The 22,491-nt window shown below is 39.0% G+C and overlaps 1 protein-coding gene across 6 annotated transcripts in view; it reads right to left on the reverse strand.

Moving 5' to 3' along the window:
• LOC148409440 (rho GTPase-activating protein 44-like) overlaps positions 1-22,211 on the reverse strand; it is a 36,704-nt gene extending 14,493 nt beyond the window's left edge. For 5 of the 6 annotated variants that reach the window (XM_088438891.1, XM_088438890.1, XM_088438887.1 and 2 more), the window contains exons 1-14: positions 21,920-22,211; positions 7,844-7,883; positions 7,641-7,760; positions 6,647-6,723; positions 6,456-6,567; positions 6,110-6,186; positions 5,698-5,815; positions 4,398-4,466; positions 4,241-4,322; positions 3,910-4,037; positions 3,023-3,134; positions 1,852-1,933; positions 1,698-1,778; positions 691-804 (exon numbers count right to left, since the gene is read on the reverse strand). In XM_088438891.1, coding sequence (XP_088295017.1) covers positions 691-804; positions 1,698-1,778; positions 1,852-1,933; positions 3,023-3,134; positions 3,910-4,037; positions 4,241-4,322; positions 4,398-4,466; positions 5,698-5,815; positions 6,110-6,186; positions 6,456-6,567; positions 6,647-6,723; positions 7,641-7,760; positions 7,844-7,883; positions 21,920-21,972 — 1,265 coding nt within the window. In that variant the 5' untranslated portion in view covers positions 21,973-22,211. Of the gene's footprint in view, positions 1-690; positions 805-1,697; positions 1,779-1,851; positions 1,934-3,022; positions 3,135-3,909; positions 4,038-4,240; positions 4,323-4,397; positions 4,467-5,697; positions 5,816-6,109; positions 6,187-6,455; positions 6,568-6,646; positions 6,724-7,640; positions 7,761-7,843; positions 7,884-9,398; positions 9,482-21,919 lie in introns of those variants that run through there. The other variant, XM_088438886.1, reaches the window with a different exon arrangement.
• Between the last annotated feature and the right edge of the window lie 280 nt (positions 22,212-22,491).

Consider the following 22,491-nt stretch of genomic DNA (forward strand, 5'->3'; position numbering starts at 1 on the left):
TTGGTGAGGTAAAACATTGTAAAAATATACTTAAAAACTGTTAACAAATTGATCGTTTTTTCAACATGTTAAGTGAAATGTGTGTTATTATAAGTATTAATTGACCAGTTATTTAAAGATAAACAATAGTGATGAGGAAATTAAGCTCTGTGATGCACCTGTGTTTTTTTTTAACTCTTTGAGAAGGTGCTCTCGGTTTAAAAATAAAGACTAGCGCAGAAGAAACATCTAAACTTTCCCCTGCTCTTTGAGCCAAGAGACTTGCTTGTCCATCACCAAGAAAAAAATTGCAAATACTGTATATAAAATCACCAACAATTTTGTTTGTACTCTATATAATAAAAACAAATGCTGCTCAAGGGCCCCATTTGGACCAAGATTGTGTGATTAAGCAGCAAACTCCACCTGTTCCCCCTATCTCAGGGGCGGCCATTTTGTCATTGGCTCTCACCTGAAAATGACATCACAGTTGCTCAGGTGACACCCAAAAAGGGCTCACCCGTTTAGTTGGTTTAGTCATGTGACTTTCACAAGCTGAGTTACGATTGGTCACGGCCTGAGCCTTGACCACCCCCTTGTTTTTTATTCCACAAACACAATATTAATCAAAATAGAGCATTTACATTAGTGGGCCAGATTGAAGAGCAGAGTGAGCCATATGTGGCCCTTAATTCACCCCCCTGGTCTTACCCGTCACTGTGCGTCCACAGCAGGTTGGGCCCCAGCACGATGGCAATGTTCCCGGGAGTCATCTTGTTCACATCCTGGTACTCCGTCAGTTTGGATAGGAATTTAATCAGATATCTGCAAAACGTGTCGCAGAGAAGTGAGCACAAGGTCGTACCACACATTTGCATAACCTACTTCTCCTCGTTTCTTCTTATTCTTTATTTCCCAGTTGACTCATGAGAGGAAAAACAAGAGATTGAGACAAGTTTCCCGACAAGCAAATGAAGCCACGTGTGATAAACTTCCATAAAAGCCTCCCTAAGCGAAACACAACTCCCGCTTGAGAAGACCCTTGAGGACACATAAGTGGGCCAGTGGGCCGACCGTGTGTGTAGGTGTGTGTGTGTTTGGTTATGGTGAGCGACGCTTGCTCGGTCATGTCTGACATCTCCTCTGAGGAGACGCGCTAAAAATAAACTGGATTTGTAAGATGCGACAGATACACTGATGCGTGCAGTTTGCTCTCCATCTCATCACTTTCATCACCGGCTTTCAGCAAAGATCCAACGGAAGTTACTAAGGAACCTTTTGGTAGCATAAACTCAGCCTTCGGGAGATTTATCCAATTTATCCATCTTCATAACAATGCCATTAGATTATCTTTTAGACAAAAACAAAATATCCCAGCATTAAGTGTATTCATTGATGGGATTAATACAAATACAATTACCAAATTTTGCCACCAATGACAATGTTTATTTGGAATAAATGTAACAAAATAAAGGGATACTAGATATTACAAAGGATTCACGCCTTAACCGAATTTAGTAATAAGTGGCTTCAGGTTCCAATTGATTTGTTCTTTATTTGAAAATAAATCTGTAGCGCTCCTGTCACAACTAGGAAATCTATTAACGTCTCTCATAGCTCCAAAAATGCCTTCACATACCCTCTTTTTTGACCTACTTGACTAGATTGCTAAAGACATTTTTTGTGAGGCACATAGCAAGAAGGGACAAACGTTTTACCTGAAGTTGTTGTTGTTGGCCTGCGGAAGTTTGTCACAAGCGCTGCGAAGGGCCTGCAGCCTCTTGTCTTGGTCTGGTATGCTGTGGGAATCAGGATCAGGATGAAAAAAAATATTACACAACTATAGTTGAGTAATATATGGAGGCTACTTACTTTGAGGCTTGGATCCAATCGTTGTAAAGCTCATATGTCATCAGGGGCTCGGGCAGCTCACGAAGGTATGATTTCAAAGCTCCTAAAGGAAATGTAATTAATGTGTGTCAGGGACCATGTAGAGAAAACATTCAACTAGCTACAGTAGCTGAACTGTTTGTGCATAAAGTATAAAAAGTACATACATAAATGATATTATTTTGACTTAGACAGTGACGTGACCTTCACATTAAAGGTCAAGTCACATGAATTTGGGATTTCTGGAGATAACCATTCATACTTAAGCGTCATCTTTTAGTAGCTTTAAATGACCACAGTGTGTACTTTTTAGTTGTACACCTTGGATCTACATCTTGGATCAAGCGTTGGTCCATCATGTCGGGTCAAAATCTCAAACCAAAATCTGGGTATAAATGACCTAGCACATTCTGAAAACAGCTGGCTCAGATATAACCTAATTTGGGTCAGACTTGGGTGAAAATTGGGGGGTCCACTCCTGGCAATTTGACCCTACTTCCTGGGTTGTTTTGTACAAAATAACAGTTCTTTTTTTTTTTACAGAGCTCCCATTTTATTGTTAAAATAATTATAATCCAATTTGGGGGTTTCGTCAATGCAAAACACAGAATGTTGGATTAAACTGACCAGTGTTGTGGATTGGTCAATTTCTAACCCAAACTGTATTAGGTTTGACCTAAATATTTGTAGATTTTTGGGTCTAGTTGATCCAAAAATTATTCTGTCCCTTTTGAACCCAAATTGGGTTGTTTCCTATCCAATTGTTTATGGATTGCTGGGTCTAATTGACCCAGGAAGGTTTTTTTCTTTTTTACACAATTGTTCTTAGATTGTTAGGCCTACTTGACCCAAGAAAGATTATGTTCTTTTTGGACCCATATTATCTTATTTTTGACTCAATTTTTTAAGATTATTGGGGCTGATTGAACCTTGAAGGAGTCTGTTCCTTCTGCAGCCAAATTGTTTTTTTTTTTTTTTTTTTTTTGACAACTGTTTTCAGGGTGTTGGTTCTTCGTTTGACCCATCCTTTCATATAGTATTTGTACCCCAAAGCTTGGGTCACTTCTAATTTTTGCGGGGTTATCTATTTTATCAAATTTGGGTTCGTTTTGACCGAGTTGTGTTGAGAGTGCAAGGCAACAAGTGAGCTTACCCGCGATGGCGTGCGGGTCGGCAGAGTACTCCTGAACGTCCAGCACGCCGCAGTCCAAAGATGCTTTGAGCTTCTTCAGTTTGGATGCAGAGGGAGCCACTCGAAACAAACCCTGAAAACACATCATTGGGTTTAAATTCCTTATTCAAATACATGATAAAATACACAAAATAGAATGAGCATCAACTACCGTAATTCCCCAAATATTGGACGCACCTGTGTATAGGACGCACCCTGAATTTTGGGGTCAAATTCTGGTATTTAATATGTTACTGTGTATAAGACGCGCCAACATTTTGGCAACAATGTAAAATCTATCGCAAAAAAAGAATACATTTCATCTTCCTCATTTTCTAAAAATAGTTTCTTGCATTCATATCCATAAATTATATATTTGTTGCAGGTGAAGTGTATTTCATATTTCCCACATTGTGCCATAAATACCCAAGGTTGCGCAGCATCTGTGTTCTATTAAGTTTATGATAGTGTGCATATGCCAAAAGATCACAATTAATAAACGAGTCAAATGGAATACATTTCAGTGTTTGGAGGACTCAGCTGCATACCTTTCCACTCTTAACTGAATCAGCTGGAGACATCGTAACCTTGATACGATCGTCTCCGTTTTAGAAATATTCCTGTGCATGAACAAGGATGAACTCAAACATTGGTTCAGTCTGCTCGCTTCTTTTATTGAAAGTTACTGTTATAGGACGCACCCATGCTGTTGGCCTTCATTTTTTCAGGAAAAAAAAATTGTCTAATATTTGGAGAATTAGGGTAATCCAAAAGGCCGTTTGTGTATCAAATGAATTGTTTGTGTAGAGACGTGACATCATCTCAGTGAGCGTGCGCACATGTTCAGTATGCGTTTCTGTGAGTCTGACCTCCTCCTGCATGCCGCACTCCAACAGCATGGTGACACAGGCCTCGATGGGGAAAGCAATATCTCTCCCGCTGAGCTCTAAGTGCTCTTCCAGCGGCTTCCCGTAGCAAGGCTTCTCCGCCCACGACTCTGACAAAACAACCACACATAAGATGACCACTCAGTCGTACAAAGTTCCCCGCTATACTCGCATGTCCATACACAACTCTTTCATTTCAGATGCAAAAGCACCTGAAGAAGTGGACTATACTTTTGAGTATACAGTAGTTGTTTTTTTTATCCTGGGTTTAAGAGCAATGTGTTTGTGTTTGTGTGTGTGGTTGCTTGTTTACCCAGATGAGCTTTAATCTGAGGCAGAATGCTCTGTAGCAGCTCCAGTGACTTCCTGTGGTACTCGGCCTGGACTTCAATCAGCTGCAGGACATACCATATATCAGCATGTGCATCTGTGTGTGTTTGTGTGTGAGTGTGTGTGCAGGTTTTACGTACAGTCTGGAAGTAGCTTGCATAGTCGAGTTCTTTGGCCATGGAGCTGTACATGTCTGCAGACAGCTGATCCTGAGGACAACAAACCAAAAATGGAACCGTGTCATCACGACTCCGTTATGATTACACAAATAAAAGGGATTCATTGCACTGGAATCGTTCATGATTTGCAAGCACCTGTTTGCATGGCCAGAGGTCAACATTTAAGATCGATTTAAAAGCTTTGTAAATACTTTGTAACTATGAAACACCATTCCATTCATTTTCTGTATCATAACAATGATAAAATATAATATACAAACAGTAAAATTTTATTTATTCATTTATTGCTCAATTTTGGAATGTAGTCTGCTGCTCAGGGAAGTGAACAGAATAAGTATTTCATTGTGTGGTATAATAATACTACAGTATACATATGACAATAAAATTCTTGAATCTTGAATATATAATGCCGTTGTAAAATATATTATTTGTACAAGAAATATATATATATATATATATATATATATATATATATATATATATATATATATATATATATATATATATATATATATATATATATATATATATATATATATATATATTTCTATTGCTGATTATGAATCTGCCTTTATTTTTTTGCCCCTCTTGCACATCATAATAGTGATGAAATATTAAAATATAAAAACAGAACATTTTAAAATAAACGTATAATTGGAAGAATTCATATATTATTTGTACAACAAATATAAATAAATGTTGATTCATTGTAAATAATAAGCAAATAAACATGTTTTTTATTTTATTAAAGAACACTGGCCAATAATTTTTTCCTGACCTCATATATTTTATATTAATAATAAATTCTCAAAAACCTGATAAGCTCGAGAAAGATTTTTTGAAATAAATAACAAAAATACCTTAGCGACACTTTCTGATTAGACACAATACAATTTAATTTGGAATTTTATTATTTCTTGAATCAGAAATATTAAAATCAAAATTATCAAAGCAGTATGTAAGCTGTAATGTAGGAAACTGTAACGCTCTTAAAAAAAAAGTTGGGTTAAAAATAATTCAATTGTGGGTCAAAAAAGGACTGAATGTTTGTTTGTTCAAAATAACCAATTTATGGTGTTGTTTGGCTTTTGTGACCTATGATTAGGTTATTTTTAGCCAAACTGTTTTTTAAGTACTCTTTTACATAGACTTAATACTTTTTTTTTTTTTTAAAAACATCTCTCCATTTTGAAACACAAGCACTGTGTGCTTGCAAATAAAAATACGTGTTGTAAGTCCTTGAAAAAGTTAGACGACTGACCCGACAGATCTCCATGCGATTGGCGGCCTCCTCCATCTCCTCCCTTAGGTGGTCGGCCTTGGCGCCGCTGGGCTGCAGATTGCTGGACAGACCCGACGACTTGCTGGACTGATAGTACCTGACACCATTTCAATAAGAGGGGTGGACAAAATTAATTTTTTTTGATAATTCATCTTGGGGTGCATGCATACACGTTTTGCTCTAACTAGTAAAACGAGTCAGCACACTAGTACAGTGGATCTCAACCCTTTTTCAGTTATGTGAAATATTTGATATTTTCTAATTTTCATGTTCCATTTAATTTGTTCTCAATTCGAAAATATATCGTACCTGCAGGAATCCTGTTCAATTCCTACATATCCCCTTTTGAGAACCACTATAGCAGTGATCTCAGGTCTGTTTGGATACTGACCGTGTGCGTGCAGAGTCCATGTCCAGGACCAGTTTGGCTAAATGCTTCCTTTGTTTCTGGATGTTCGGGATTTCCACCTGAAGAAAGTAAGCGGAGTTGACTTTTGTTGTCAGCTGTGAACCACTGAGAGCATGCTCTGCTCCCATGCAGATTAATTTACAAGCAAGCAGGTGTCACAGTGAGGTGGAGCAGCAACTACAAGGTCAAAAGCAGCTTTTTTTTACCTGCACCTCGGAAATGACATCATAGATGTATAGTAATTTTTTTTTCATTCATCAAACTTATTTTTGGGGGGCTTTGTTGTTGCTATCCAGCTAGCACGTGCCGATTAGTGATTGGTTTGTACCTCGGAGAGGTCGTACAGCGGGTCCATGACATCTCTCTCGATGGTGACCTCGAACAGGATGAGCTCCTGGGACAGCTTGTCCTGCGTTTCTCCGCACAGCTTCAGCATCTTCCTGCGACACCGCAACAAAGCAAAGCCATATAGGACCGACCGCACGCTAACCGCTATTACCTCCGGGTGCGTGTACTCACCCGAGCATCGACTCGTCCCCGAGCAACGCCGCCCCCTCCACCATACATTGTGCCAGCGTCGCGAGAGGAAGCTTCTTCTACACAAAAACACAAAAGAATCAATATGATGACAAGTCTGCGGCCATGCTTCACATCCTGAGATCTGTATTTTGGACTGTTTTATTGCTGCTTCTCCGCTTTTTTACCCCATTCAATTTGTATTGCTTTCACCAGGAAAAAAAAAGGAAACTTGCTGTCTCTGGCAGCTAGTATCCATTTGTAATGTATGCCATTACCACGCAAAGGACTGGAGTAGAGCTCAGATTGGATTAGGGCGGCGGTCCTCAAATGGGGATATACAGTAGGTATCCCCAGGGGTAAGTGAAGACACTTCAAGGGTGATTTTAACAGGGTTTCTGCAGGTAATGTATCAGCTAATCTAATTTAGCCTTTTTCATGCCGTGATAGGAATGGTAGAGCTTTCTTATCAAATTAAGAGAAAATTAATTGTAACAAGATACAACCTATTGTCTTACAATGACTCTTTTTTTAAAAATATACAAAAAATAATAATCATGTAAATTACATTACATCTTTGAGAACCACTGTGGTAGACAATAATGCTATTAAGTTTGAGATTTTTCTCTTTAATCATTTTCCTTTGCTTCAAACGTATTTATTTCTCTATTCCGTTTTTGTCATCCATTTATTTTGTTTTGTATGTATGTTTATAGGCAGGTGTAACCAAACAGCAACAAATAAGCAGAGGGGCGGCGCTTGTCAGGTAGTCAAAATAGCCTTGTTTTTGTTTTGTTTGTTTTTTTTTTTTAAATAAAGAGTTTTGCCGCCATTTTGCCATGACATGAATTACTCATTAGTGGGAAAGATGACCTTGGCAAAAATATTTCAAGGCACAAACCAAGGATCAAAAGTTTCCAACACGAGGAAAAAGGACTGTTTCAGCAAACGCGACAAAGTAGAAATTAATGGTAAATTACAAGGTCAAAAAACCCACCGACGGTGACCTGACAGACTTCTTGTCCACCTCCACGTTCTGCTGACCCTGAAGACACACCGCCAACTTCTTGTGGGTGCTGTGCGACACCTGCTTGACCAGCTCCAGACGCTTCTCCGCCTAATGCGATAACAAAAATAAGAACAAACCTACGCTTAACAAAAGCACTAACATTCATGAGCTATGAGCGCATGTGTACTTACCTGCAGGAGATCTTCGCTTAACACTTCAGTCTTCTCAGCCCTGTGAGGAAAGAGAGAAAAGAAGCCAGATTGTGAGTCAGAATCAACTTGGAGGGTTATGGTTGCCATAGCAACTGGGAAACACACACACACACACACACACACATTACACGGACGTCACAATGCCGTTTAATGCATTTTCTATGAATATTGCAGGACAAAAGAGGAGCAAATGATTTGTAGTTGATTGCGAAGATGACGGAAAAGATTGTGGGAGGCCTCTCACTGCTCTTCAATCAACAATGTGAGATTTTGAAATAAAAATAAAAGAGGTAAAAGCGCTCAACTTTATGATATCAAAAGGTATTCAGTGCATTCTGGGAGTTGTAGGAAAAGGACACACCATTCATAATGCAATACTGTCAACAACAAAAATATTAATATTTCACCACCGCGCATTTTATGACAATAGACTGCTACTCATTGCAAGTTTGAACTATTTTTGACCATTTGACAACAGCGTCATTCATAATTCACTCATTCAAAATAAAGTACAGTGCCAGTCAAAATTTTGAAAAATAAAACTGCTTTCATACATACAAAAAAAACCTTGCATTTAACTCTTGTACAGCTGTGAAGTGAAGTCAGTTTTGAGCCTTGAAGCTTGATGCACATCATTGAGCAGAAAGAATGTATCAATCTAAAACATATTCTGGTTAGAATAACATATTTACCCTAATAATTGCTTATGTGAAGCTGCATGGACTGAATGACTTTGATATCAGTTTAAAATCTACGCAAAAAATGAAAAATAAACTGTCAAACTTTATGTTATTATTAGTCAACAACAAAAATAAAACAAGTATCGGTATAATTATGTGATACTAGAAACAAAAACTAGCAAGAAAGGAAGCAAGCTAAAAAGAAAGATTAAACAAAAAAAAAAACAACCACAAAGAATGAAAGACAAAGAAAGAAACGCAAAAGAAAAGAGAAAATATAACGGAAGAAAAATGAAGGAAAAAAAGAAAGAAAAAGGAAACAAAAGAAACCAAGAAAAAAGAAAGTAAAAAATGAAAACGAAACAAAGGATTGAAAGAAAAAAAAATGATAAACAGAACAAAACTAGAGCAGGAAAACAAAAGAGCAAAAATGAAAGCAAGGACAGACAAAATAAAAAGAAACATCAAATTATAAAGGAGAGAAAAAGAGCAAAAGAAAGAAAGAAAGAAGTGAAAGAAAAGGGAAAGGCATATTAAATAGACAGAAAGAAAAAAAGAAAAATGAAAAGAAAATAGAATAAAAACTAAATAAAGCAACAATTGAATGAATTGCTTGTCCTGTAAACTTTATCATGGTAACTTTGCCTCAAAAAAAAAAAAAAATCGTTAGATTAGCCATCCAGTTTCCTCCGGATGTGTGTTTTTCCCCATTTGATTGCTAATAAGGTCAAAAACCCAACAGCCCAGAGCGACGAGTGATCAATAAAGTCATCAGCCCGATTCCGTCTCTTACCTCCCTCACTTCCTGTTTGACATATTTCAAGAAAAAAAAAAACACACACATACAAACTCACAGAAGCGCAGCTCGAGCCCTGCTGATCCACAGCTTTCTCTTCCACATCCCCTCGCTAGCAGGCGGGACGGCGCCTGCTTTCGGGCCCGCCGAGGGAGCGAGTGAGGAAGACGACGATGAAGGGGAGGAGGAGGAGGAGAGAATGGGGGGGGGGGTTAGGGATGGAAGAATGAGACCTGACAGTCTGGTCCTTTCACTTCTTTACCTCATCAGCCATCAATCTGCCTGATAATTGTCACCGTGACAACAAGTCCCAACACACACCTGTGTGCGTGTGTTTGTGCTTTTTTTTCACACACTACTGAAAGATCTCACACACTACAGAAATGTAGTCTTGCATGTCCACATGCCGCTATTTGTGCTGTTTAGCGAGCGTAAATCTTTGCGTCCTAATGTCCACTGTAGTGTGTTTGTGTGTCCATGTTATTGTGTGCACCTATGCTAGCGCGCGCTTCCTCTGCCTCGTCGCAGACGCAAAGTGTCAGCCTCAATGTCAGGATTAGCAGCGATGTGACTAATAGGTCTTTCAGTCTGTGCCCATTGTGAAGTGGCCAGTGGTCTCCGTGGCAACCACAGAGCAGGAGGAAATACTTTCTGCGATGATGTCATCCAATGGTGGCATTTTTGATGCTGAATGAGAGCACGATTGCGTAAACAAGCTGTGATGGCGCACGAGGTGCTGATTGACAGCTGCTCTGCAAGGTAGGAATTCCACTTGAGACACACATGCATGCACGCACACACACACACACACACACACACACACACACACATATCATGCAAGCCTGCTTTTTGGTGGGTACTAATTAGTGACTTTATGGCCTGACAATTAAGACGATGTTCTTCGAACATCAGAATGATGACATTTGTAACAGTCATTTTGGAACACGCATGCACAGATGAGGACACACAAATGTCTGTCTTACTGGCTTTGTGAGGACATCCCATTGACATGATGCATTTGTTGGCCCTCGACGCTAATCTTAACCATCGCAATTTATTGCCCAAAGCTAACAAATCTAAGTCAAATGTAAACTCTACAGCCAAGTCTTGACCTTCAAAAAGGGGTCTGGCCAAGTGGGGCCCACTAAAATGGATCCACAAGGACAGAAGGTCAACACAAAGACAGCAAAACCCCAAATATAAGCCACACCATGTTATAAAAACACAGTCACACACAAAGACTCATGCAAATTTGCACATTCAAAGCTACACAAATTATTCACATGCACAGTCACAAATGTACGAAAACATACCTAGAAAAACAAATATTCACACACAAACACACCACGAAACACAAACACACCTACACACATGAGACACACAAACACAAGCATACTGTATATTCAAATACAAACAACAACAAAAACACAGCGACAAACTCGTTCAAACACATAGTCAGCCCCACAAACACGCGGATACATATTCAAACACACACATAATGGCACACACAAACACAAATTCACACTCCAACAAAAACATACACTCACACACAAAGATACATGCATGCACAGGCAACTGTACAGACACACAAACATTGCACTCAGCTACACATGTGTAAGCTACACACATGCATACAATGAAAACACATACTTTTACACAGACAAACACACACATGGATACATATTCACACAGGCAGACAAATATACAGACACAAACAAAACCAAGACACATACACACAAGAAACAGCCCCACAGACACACACAGATGAAAACACGTACACATCAATGTGCTACCGAGCTGTCTTGCATCTTTTCAGAAATTTTTCTTCTGTGCGCTTCAAGAATTTTTTAGCCTTTTTTATTTTTCTACTGTGACTCATGTTCCAGATATTTTGTCCCTGTGTGTAAATGTGTATGTGTTTGTATGGATACAAGTATTTGTACATGTGTGAGTGTGTGTCTATGCGTTTTGTTTGTGTAAGTCTGCGCTTTTGAGAGTAATTTTGTGAATGTATTTGTGTTGTTTGTGTGTGTGTGTGTTTGTGTTTGTGTGTATTCATGTATGTGTGTGGTGTACGCATGTCTTTAGGGCTTCTATTGTGTTTCAAAGTGTCCGTATATTTGGGTGGACCAGGATCCGATTAGCTGGACACCATCGCATCCCCTTCCCAGCCTCGTCGGGACCAATCACACTACACTGGTGCTGCTGGTGTTCTACTGGTGTTGCATGACAAACACGGCGGTCACATGACAGACAAAGCGGGCCCGGAGCTGGAGCTGGCCCAGAAAGAAGAGCTCATCAAAATGCCGCTCACGGCCCAAACTTGCTAAAGTGTCTGGCGGCTTCCCGGGGGGGGGGGACTTGGCCCTCCCAGGCCCCCCCCCCAGCCACCCCTGGCCCCGCTCCTCCGACCTCTCTGCACAAAGACAAAGCGGGCCGCGTTCCAAATTCCACGGCGGTACCTCGACCCACTTCTCCCAACAACGCGGCAAATGTGCCCAGACATTGACGGGCGACCATTTTCTTGTTTGTCCAACTCACCTGCAACTCATGAGGACAAACACTTTAGATAATGGAAAAATGGTAAATCAAGTTTGAATTTCCTGTCATGGATCTAGTGAGTAAGTGCTGGGAGATCTGATGCCAACACCGAACATGCTGCGGCAGCTCCAACTTAAAACTTTAATGTTTCTCTCACCGACAGCATGAATAATTCAGCCCGGCTAAAAATAACAACAACACTTTTATGCCTCTATTGGAATACAGGAAGTCGGAGGCGTTTAAAATGTGCAATACATATTTTTTTATTTTTCGTTTAAGTCCCTTAAGGACCGATTGCTATTCCCGACAGTCAAAGCATTGCGTCCAATCTGTAAAGTAAGAATGAAAGGTTCATTTGTGACAGTTAATGGCACTGTGACATGTGATTGCTTTACAAGCGCAAAGTAAACAAAATGTGGTGGCGGGTGTGTGCGGAATGCGCTATCGCATCAAGGCGGCCATTCATGCGTCAGATGACAAAAAACACAATGTTCCAAGGTGATGCTGGTGACACAAAAGTCAAGTTTTGTTTATTTAAGTGCTCGGGGTTCAGGTCAGCGCAAAGTATGCCTTTAATTCAGGGATGCTCAAACTATGGTCTGTGGGCCACATTAGGCCCGCTTCAATTCGTAATCCGGCCCGACCAGAATTTACATGATCAACAGTCTTGGTATGTAATATTTGTTGCATTCAAATGTCTGATATTAGTCAATTGAAATGTGCTTGTCTTTTTGAAATAAAAATACATAAACATCCATTTTTGTGTGTCTTGTTTTTCACAAATAAATAACACAACTGACTTAACAGTTGAGTTAATTTTTTCTTATAGGGAGTATGTGTAGTTTTTTGCATGTGCCCGTGGGAGCTTTAGAGACATTAAGGCAAATGCAGCAATTCACACTACACCCCTCCCCACATAATATAATTTAATGATAACTAGTCCTATGATTATAGTTAAAACATCGTTAAGACCACATTTATTTGCAAGTTATTTACACTTATAATAATTTAATTTATTCATTTTTAATGAAAAACTGTCTAAATCTTACATTTTGATCCTTTAACACTATAAAGTTTGAATTCATATCCAAATCTCCAACGTTGAAGCTAGAACTTGTTACTGGGCTCCACTGAGAGCCTTAAAGCCAAAAATCCATTTTATCTACGCTAGCAATGAATGAGTTAACGTTGACATCGTTTGTGTGTGTGTGTGTGTGTGTGTGTGTGTGTGTGTATATATATATATATATATATATATATATATTCATATATATATATATATATATACCTACATATATAACACACAGTGCTTATAATATGTTAACATGTATTCATTTTGCTAAATAGCTAGATTTTTTTCATAATTGCAATAAATATGAAAAAATTACCATTTTTAATTAGGTACATAAAAATTATGTTTGTTTTAAGCAAGGCTTGATTGTAATAACATGGATTATAAGTGATGAAAATGTAAAAAAACTGTTATTGTGTTATTGTGTGTGTGTGTTAAAAATGAAATATTTCAAAATCAACATGTCAATGTTTTATTTATTTGAGAAAATAATGTGTTGATAGAGATCCATTACCCTCCATTTCTTTACCTCAATAAATAATTTGTTAATTACGTACACAAAAAACGTATTTGGATGGTTAAACCATGGACGTAACACTTCTTATTAAATAATGTCTTCAATAATTATAATTAAATTAAAAGTACAAAAATGAGTTGCAATTGTTATTTGTGTTTTTAAACTCAACGGAGGGTGAAAGTTAGCTTCTTTAAATGCTTCAACAATGACGGCGCATCGTGATGTTCACCTGCTTTCACCCCGTCACGCATGTGTTGCAGCACCACCGAACATTTCGAAGGATGCCCTTGTCTTTTTTTCGCTCGTTTTCTTCGTCTAAAAGCAGCTCAGCATGTTTGATGAAATAAAGAGAGGCGGAGGATCCTGTGCGTTTTTCAAAGCGTCGACTGGCCCGGGGCTCCTCTCAGTTCCTCTGGGTCCACGTGGACTCGTTACGGCGAGCTCCCAATAAAGCAGCCAGCGCCATTTAAAGCAGCGAGATATTTATGGCGCGCCCCGCAAGGGCTCTCCTCCTCGTTGCGACCCACATTCCTTGTTCTTCGACGTTAGCATGGACGTGACGAGGAATTCGATTCACGTTATTTGACTGGAATTGGAATGAAGCCGCCAATTTTGGGACTTTGGACTCGCTTGGCAAAATCTTAAGGACTAAAAGTTTACGAATGAATAGAATCGAACTCAGTATGCAGTAGCTGAGTACAAATAATTTTGACATTTATGCTAATGAGTGCTATTGTGCGGCCGTGCATTTCAACTGAGCTTAAATTGACCTAGAACTTGATTAACACAAGGAATGACTTTGAAATTCATCGCAGACTCAACTTGACTTTGATTTTTCTCACAGGGTTAGCGTTAGCTTGCTAGGCTAGAGTTAGCTAGAGTTGCTTTCTCGAAACTTGTTTTTTTTTGTTTTATGCTATATAATAAGGTATTTTATTTGTATAAATTTAAAAAAAGTAAAAAAAAAAAAAAAAAAAAAAGGTCTGCTAGGGTAAAATGTGTTGTGACGGAACAGAACAACACAATTATTTTAGTTTAATTTGTTGGAAACAGCCATGTTTGTTTACATTTTCCTGGAATGCTTTGAGGTTAGAACCGGGACAATCTGAGTGGTATCAATCTGATTTCTCGTTTAAATATTGGAAACAAACATTTTTAAATGTAGCGAAGGGAACTTGTCAAATAAATGAATTCTCAAGCAAATTGAAGACCTCTAAAATGTCCTTTTAAATGAGTCTTTGTACTTCGATGCATAGCATTAACGTGGCAAATTGTGATATCATGTTAGCATGCTAGCTCTTTCAAGGGAGAGAGGGGGAGAAGATAATGATTAAGCAGGAGGCATTTTGTGTAAAGCGGGGCGTGCGCTTTCATCAGGCTTGATGTCCAGAGGGACGCCCGAGGTCTTCTGAGGAGAAACATATTCCCGACCACATCCACAAGATGAGCAAGTGCGAATGCGACAAAGCAGAGATGTCTTTGAAATGAATGGAAGATGAAAACGGCCATATTTTGCGCACCTCTGGTTTTGTCCAACCCTTGATTGATTTCCTAAGAGCCATGTCCCACTACTTTGGTCCAATCGGGCGATGAAAGTGCAGCGGCGTGAATCAATGGCAGTAAATATTGTCCCTCTTGAATGTTTAGTGAGTGGATGTTTGGCAAGGGACATAAATAACATCCAGGATCACTGCTGTTCCCAGACAGAACATCCTGAGATGCACTCATTGGTCCCGGGAAGGAAGGAGATGGCCGGTGGGAAAAATTTTTCCACTCAGTGCCGATTTGTCAAGTGACTCACGCAGAGGGTGCTAAGGCGGCATTCCAGGACTTGCGTTTTACTTCATACCGTAATTTACATAATGTAAATCAGTGATTCAAAAGTATGGGTTACCATAACAAAAAATATTATAATAATTTAGCATTTATGTCAGATTTTTTTATGATTGATTTTAATTGTTATTTAACATTTTTTTTATTGCGAAATGAATCCATAACCTGTCCATAATCCAATAATATATTGATTTATCAATACTTTACAAGAGAATAATATTGGTCTTGTGAAATTATTTTTTTAAATAAAAAATGTGCATAGTAAATAACATATTAATTCCACAAAATCCCTTTTTTTATTGTCATATTATGACTTATATATAAAAAAAATCTCTTTACACACACACACACACATATATATATATATATATATATATATATATATATATATATATATATATATATATATATATGAATATATAGCTATAAATAATATACATTATTTATATAGCATAAATAAATGTAAATAAAAATAAGTAAATTTGACCCGAAATGAATATTCATGCAATTTTCTTAGAATGAAGTTCTTAGATAAAAATAAATCATGATATGGAGGGATTAATAATACAGACATTTGGAGCTGAATGGATTAAAGATTTGATAACTGCCCTCGGGGTCAGCCTTGGGCATAAGGTCATAGTGACACATGACATGGGAAATCACTGCAAAAGCCGTTGCCATGATTACAGGAGGCCACAACTGTTGCCGAGGAAACGCCTGAATGAGGTCGCGCGGTGGAGCGTTGCGCGGCGCCCGCTCGTCACTGGCTAAACGCTGCGCCGATTGTTCCAAATTAAAGATGCAGATGTTTCTCAACATTCCCGAATGAAACAAAACGTTCCAGAAGAAATCCTGGCTCTCATCATGCATCTCCGTAGCATTGGTGAAGCTTCTCGCCCTGTTTGTGATCTCACTTCTTGTCCTGTCGGTGCTTTGAGTTCTCGTGGCCCGCAAAAGCGCGCCTACAGCTGGGTGGCTAACGTCACTTAGAGACAGCCGGGCCCCGGTTGCCACGGCAACCTAGGCGTGTTCCACCACAGCTGCATCGGACACAGTCAACAATTTCCAGCTTTTCAGCGGAGACATAAACAAGACACACATGACTCATGATGGTTGTGTGCTTCATGTGGACGTCCGTAATGGGATTAGGACAAAGAGCGGGAGCGTCCCACATTTCTTTGTGATGCGTCCATCTCATCAGAGCAAAAGCTCCTCATCCTCCTCGACAATAACCAAAGTCCGCTAAGCGAGCTTCCGAGGTTCACAGGTCGCCACGGAGCGCAGCTGTTTCTCACCAGCGCTTCACTAGACAAGGACGTTACAGATGTTACAATCAAGTCAATAAATAAGAGTCACGGAAAAATTAAATAAAAAATTTAACATGCACATTAGACGCATCGCACACACTGGAGGGTTTATTTTAAACATTGTCTTAAATTTATTTTTACTTTGAATTTTTCTTATAATTTAAAATTATACAGTATTAACTATATTGTTCATGTACAGTGAATATTTTTAAAACACATGTTAAGTTTGCATTAAAACTGATATAAAATTAGTATACATTATTTTTTGCCTCGAGATTGTCCATAGGATTTTTTAAAAAAAATCAGACCTTCAAATGAATGTTTGTTGGGTTCATTTCTTTGATTTAAAAAATAAATAAATAAATAAATAAATAAATAACTTCATCTTCCAGTTAATTTGTTCTTAACTTGAAAATGTCCTTATCGCTGCATTAAAAAAAAACATTAAATTAGATTTGCTGATACCTGCAAAAACCCTTTTAAAATCTCATTGACCCCTGAAGTGCCTTTACGTACCCCAAAATTTGAAAATCAATGCTAAACAGTTCGAAGAGATGCACCCGGCACATTGACAAATTAACTTTTTATTGTAAGAAAAAAAAATCCATCTAAAATAACGCCGAAAAGCAAGTGGAAAAAAAAAGTAATTTTGTTGATGTCATGATTCCAACCACTGAGTAGATTAAAGTTTGTTGCTGAAGGCTGGGACGCCGTCCGAGAAATGCTGCTGCAAGAGGAGCATCCCATAATACCCAATCCTTTTGGTAGCGTCGCCAAGCCAAATAAAGCCAAAGTAGTCACGACTTGAAGCGAGCACGTAATGTTTGTCATGAAGCTAACATGCTAACATCCATGTTTGAAGGGAGAGTCATAATCTGTCAAAGTCATATGTTGCTTTGATACTTAATATCCTAAAGTAATTTATGATTACTATTTTACTTTAGTACCCAAAGTAATCAAGTTAAGTATTTTAGATTTCTGTAGTACATTGAAACCTAATGTAATTGGTTTCTTTGTTCTTAATGACCTAAAGAAATTGATAACTTTAGTACTTCAGTATCCAAAATAATCCATTTTAATATTTTAGATTACTTTAATACTTTAGAACCTAAGAAATTCAGCATTCATTTTTTTAGTATTATAAATTACTTTAGAGTCTAAAGTAATTCAATACTCTGTAGTTAATCATCTAATTGATTACTTAAATGTTTAAAGTATTGATTAACTTAGTACTTAATTACCTAAAGTAATCGGTTACTTTAGAAATTACCTAATCAGTTACTTTAGAACTTCATTCATATTTTGACCAGACATTTTTAGCCAAACATTGTAAAAAGCTGAAAAAAATACATATACCGTATGCATATACCGTAAAAAAAAAACATGACTCTGGACCCTTAAAAAGCGTAAAAATATGAATTTGCTATCATTGAATATGTATCGGGAAAGAGTATTATCTTTATTTTTACATTTTCTGATTAGCGCCCATCATAGCTAGCTACAACAATTACACAAATTGCTCATTTGCAGCCACAAATTCCGCTTCCTGCACGCACAAAATACAAATGAATAATATGGATATCGTTCATACACAGCCATGTGAGCAAATGGAATGACCCTAATCCGGAAACATAATCATCTTCTCGTAAAGGTGTGCTTCAATTGTTTATCAGTACATGTTCTACCTACTTCATAAGGTGTGCTTAATTTGTTTACCAGGACATGTTCTACCTATTTCATGGACACAAATTCCTCATGTCATGACTGGGCGTCCATATTTTGTCTTCCGCTCAGTGTGGATAAGCACCTCGTCTCCACATGCTCTGCCTTAAAGCTCCTTCTTACTCGTTGAGGCGTCATCGCCATGGAAACGGTGAATGAAGTGGAGGAGGACGCGTCATCCCCCCACTCACCCTCCGCGCTTTGGCTTTACACTTTGTCGCTCAGTCACACAGTTCAGGCGGGATTAACGCTGCACGCTTTCTGTTTTGGAGATGAGCTTGAACTGCGTCTGAACCTCTGGCGACCCACATCTGGACGGGAGCGCCGCCATTGGGGGGGGGGCAAGTTTAGGTGGTCTTATTATAAAATAATGTGGCTTTAAGCTCACAATTGCAGAAAACTGGTAGCTAGCTAGTAAAGCGGGCTCCCAAGGACACAAAGGAGATTGGGCAGCACTTTATAGAATCATTTTTTTTTCCATCAAACCAAAGCTGAGCACTTACGTTGAATAGTTTGACTTTTAACACAAGAATAACAGATGCATTTTTAATGAAATAAATAAAACAATGTTCACTTCATGCATGTAATTTTTCTATCAGTTTTTAAATTTAAAGTGAGTGTGTCAAATGTAAATAAAATTAAGGTTTATGTTATATAACTATGTAATTATTGATATTTAGATTGTCATGTTCACTTTAAATGCATAAATATTTAACTAAATAAATTATTTGGTGATTAAAATCATCAGTTCTCGTTACTTTGAGTTTTTATAATTAATGCCATTATGGATCAATACCAACAATTTGTTTGTTTTTTTTTTTTTTTAATTCTAAGCCACAATAATTTAAAAACGTTTCTATTATTTACAATTAGGGATGGGTGAGTACGAGCTCATACCTGTCCTGATTTTAAGGTTTCACTATTGATGGCAGCCTTAACTCATCAGTCACTCTTTTGGAATAGTTTTAAGATTAGGAACTCGAAATGACAAATGACAAATTACAGTAGAGGAATAGGAAATTGCCAACGATTTCCTCCAATGTTATTGAAAATGCAATGATAGAATATACAAGTCTTTTATAAGATGATCGGTCAATGTTTTAGGGGAAATTTTGTTTACCAAAATAGTACTCGTGGTATCGATACTTGTTATCGGTATCGGAGACCACTCAAGAGTGAGTACTCATACTGGTATAAGTTTGAAAAAAGTTAATTAAATAATTAATGAGACGAAAATACAAAATGAATAGGTTTTCCTATTTTAATATATTTATAATTAAAAATCCTCATTTTTGAAAAAAATCATTTTAAAATGTTCAACATTTACCAATACATTAATAAATTACAAATTAAATCTACACTTAAAGTGTTTATTTACTTTTCTTATTTACAATAAATCAGTTAGCCAACTAATTCATGAACTAAATTAACACAAAAATCAATCTGCACAAACATTATACCAAACCATTTGTCCATTCAATCAAACTGAGCGGAAACAAGGTCTAAATGACTGAAACTACGATAACAGAACCCTTGACAAAGTAAATGCTTGACAGGCTTTATTATTCATGATCATATAGCATTGTGCCATTTATACAGTACACAGCACTTTGTCTGATCGCATTCTAAACGCCGCTAATTGTGTTGCCTATGAGGCAGGTCACAAGCCATTGGTGGCATGTTCCACCTCACTGGGCTCCATCTTCCTCACACTCATAAGCACAAAAACATGACAACATTGCAGCAATGTTGTTAGTCAAGACTAAACATGACAATGATAAGCTTCTGTTGTCTATCTAATATCTTTTTTTTTTTTTCTCAACGGCTAGGAATCAACGCCTCTGTCTGCAGGCCGGCAGTTCCAGCTTCCGTCTGAACAAACACGGAGCTCGTTGGTCGATGAGAGGCGACAAGTCGACCCACTTTCTTGCTATGTGGTTGACGCGCGCGCGAACAAGCAGGCCTCCGCCAAGGCCAAACAGCCACATTTGATAGTGCGACAATATTCCATGAAAGAAAGAAAATACAATTAGTAAGTCATTGTGAATATGGGGCGGTTCGCTGGAGCAGTGGTTAGCACGTCCACCTCACAGTTCAGAGACCCAAGTTCAAATCCACCTCGCTCCGGCCTTCCTGTGTGGAGTTTGCATGTTCTCCCCAAGCCCGCGTGGGTTCTCTCCAGGCACTTTGGCTCCTCCCACACAACATGCATGGCAGGTGTATTGATCATTCTAAATTGTCCTTAGGTGTGATTGGATGTCTGAATGATTGTTCGTCTCTGTGTGCCCTGCAATTGGCTAGCAACAAGTTCAGGGTGCCCCCCCCCCCCCCCCCCCCCGCCTACTGTTTGAAAACAGCTGGGATAAGCACAAGCAAGCCTGCGACCCTTATGAGGAGAAGCAGCGCTAGAAAAGTGATGGATTTTGAATATGATCCAAGGCAACGGTTGATAATGTACCCCTCCAGTCCAGTAGGTGGCAGTGATGCGGATGTCAAAGTGCTACACCGACAAAGATATAGTTAGAGATATAGATCGAGATGGATGGATTATAGTTAGAGATATAGATAGAGATGGATGGATGGATGGATGGATGGATGGATGGATGGATGGATGGATGGATGGATGGATGGATGGATGGATGGATGGATGGATGGATGGATGGATGGATGGATGGATGGATGGATGGATGGATGGATGGCTAGCCAATGCCAGGTATGTGCTGAATTTCAGGTAATAGACCGGTGACTAAATAATGTTGGGTAGCATATATATGGACTAGCAGCCAGTATGTCCTATAGACAAAAAAAAAAAGGATTGTTAATGTTAGGATATTGTAAGTGAAGAATTATACCACCAAATGCCCAATCAAAATGTTTTCAAAGCTCAAACAACTCCAATCGTCCTTTTCCACATCTCTCCACAAAGTGGAACTTGAAAATGTATAACCTCACAATCGGTAAATGTGATCCCAATTTAATACGAGGCAAGACTTCTGAGACAACAACACAAGTCTGTTCCTGATCTTTTTCTTACCACGCACCTGAAGGTTTAACCTTACCAAGAGATGAAAAAAGAAGAGCAGCAGCGCTAACCCAAAAAATGCAAAGTGTTTACATACTTTGTGGATTTAAGCAGGATTAATCACATCTCCCCTCATCAAGCATGACGTGTTACCATGTTTAACCAGTACGGCTGCTAAATACTTGGACGCCCGGTTCCAGTCCTGGATTAAAAAAAAAAAAAAGCTTTTCTGGAATCCAATACCAAACGAAAATATGCATTTAACCTACGGGAACCAAATCTTCAATTAAAACAAACCTACACCGAGAAGACACTTTGATAGCTGGACAGATAGAGTACCTAATAAAGTGGTGAATGTCAAATCAATACGTGACAGCCATGCTAGTGAGATCACCACCCCCACCTCCCGTTTCATCACTGCAGGGTGCCCAAAGGGTGGGGGGCGGCGCCCAGCGCTCCACGAGCATCATGTCCGCGCCTGTGCGTGCGCATCCACGCCATGAATCACACGCCGTGCACGCGAGCGCGACCTCCACTCCCATCCATTCATTCATTCCTTCCTTACCTGCCCACTGTTTGGTTGGCGAGCTGTCTCATTCGGTTGAACTGCTTCTTCATCTTGTCGTCTTCTTCTGCGCCACACGAGCTCCACTGGGTCTCATGGATGACGTCCGCCGCCGTAACATCCACGCCGAGCGACCGCTCCTGACTTCATGGCGGCGGCGGCGGCGACGACGAGGGCGGGCCGCCGGGCGGCGTGTGTCCGTGGGCCACCTCGCTCGCGCACTCGCTGCTCCCGAGGTGACCGCGGTGGTGCTTGTCGACCGAAATTGCTCGTCGGTGCTCAGCCACTGACAGCTCCCTCTCTCCCCCTCCCTCATTCACTCCCGCGCTTGACGCCGGCGCCCCCGCGCATCATGGGAAGTGTAGTTTACAAAACACAGTTACATTGCGTTGATAACAGGAGCACCCGTCTCACAAGAAATATCGAACAGTATTTTCATTTGAACTTGCAGAAATGCGTTTTAAATGTAATTAACTAAATTAAAAGATGTGTTTAACAGGAAGGACTCTTAACTATTTCACCGGTGTAAAAAAAAAAAGTTGTTTTGATAGCTTTCATGTACGATTAATCAT

Source organism: Hippichthys cyanospilos, chromosome 17 (assembly GCF_059441005.1).
Source record: "Hippichthys cyanospilos isolate Australia breed blue-spotted pipefish chromosome 17, RoL_Hcya_1.0, whole genome shotgun sequence".
In the NCBI taxonomy this organism is placed as follows: Eukaryota; Metazoa; Chordata; class Actinopteri; order Syngnathiformes; family Syngnathidae; genus Hippichthys; species Hippichthys cyanospilos.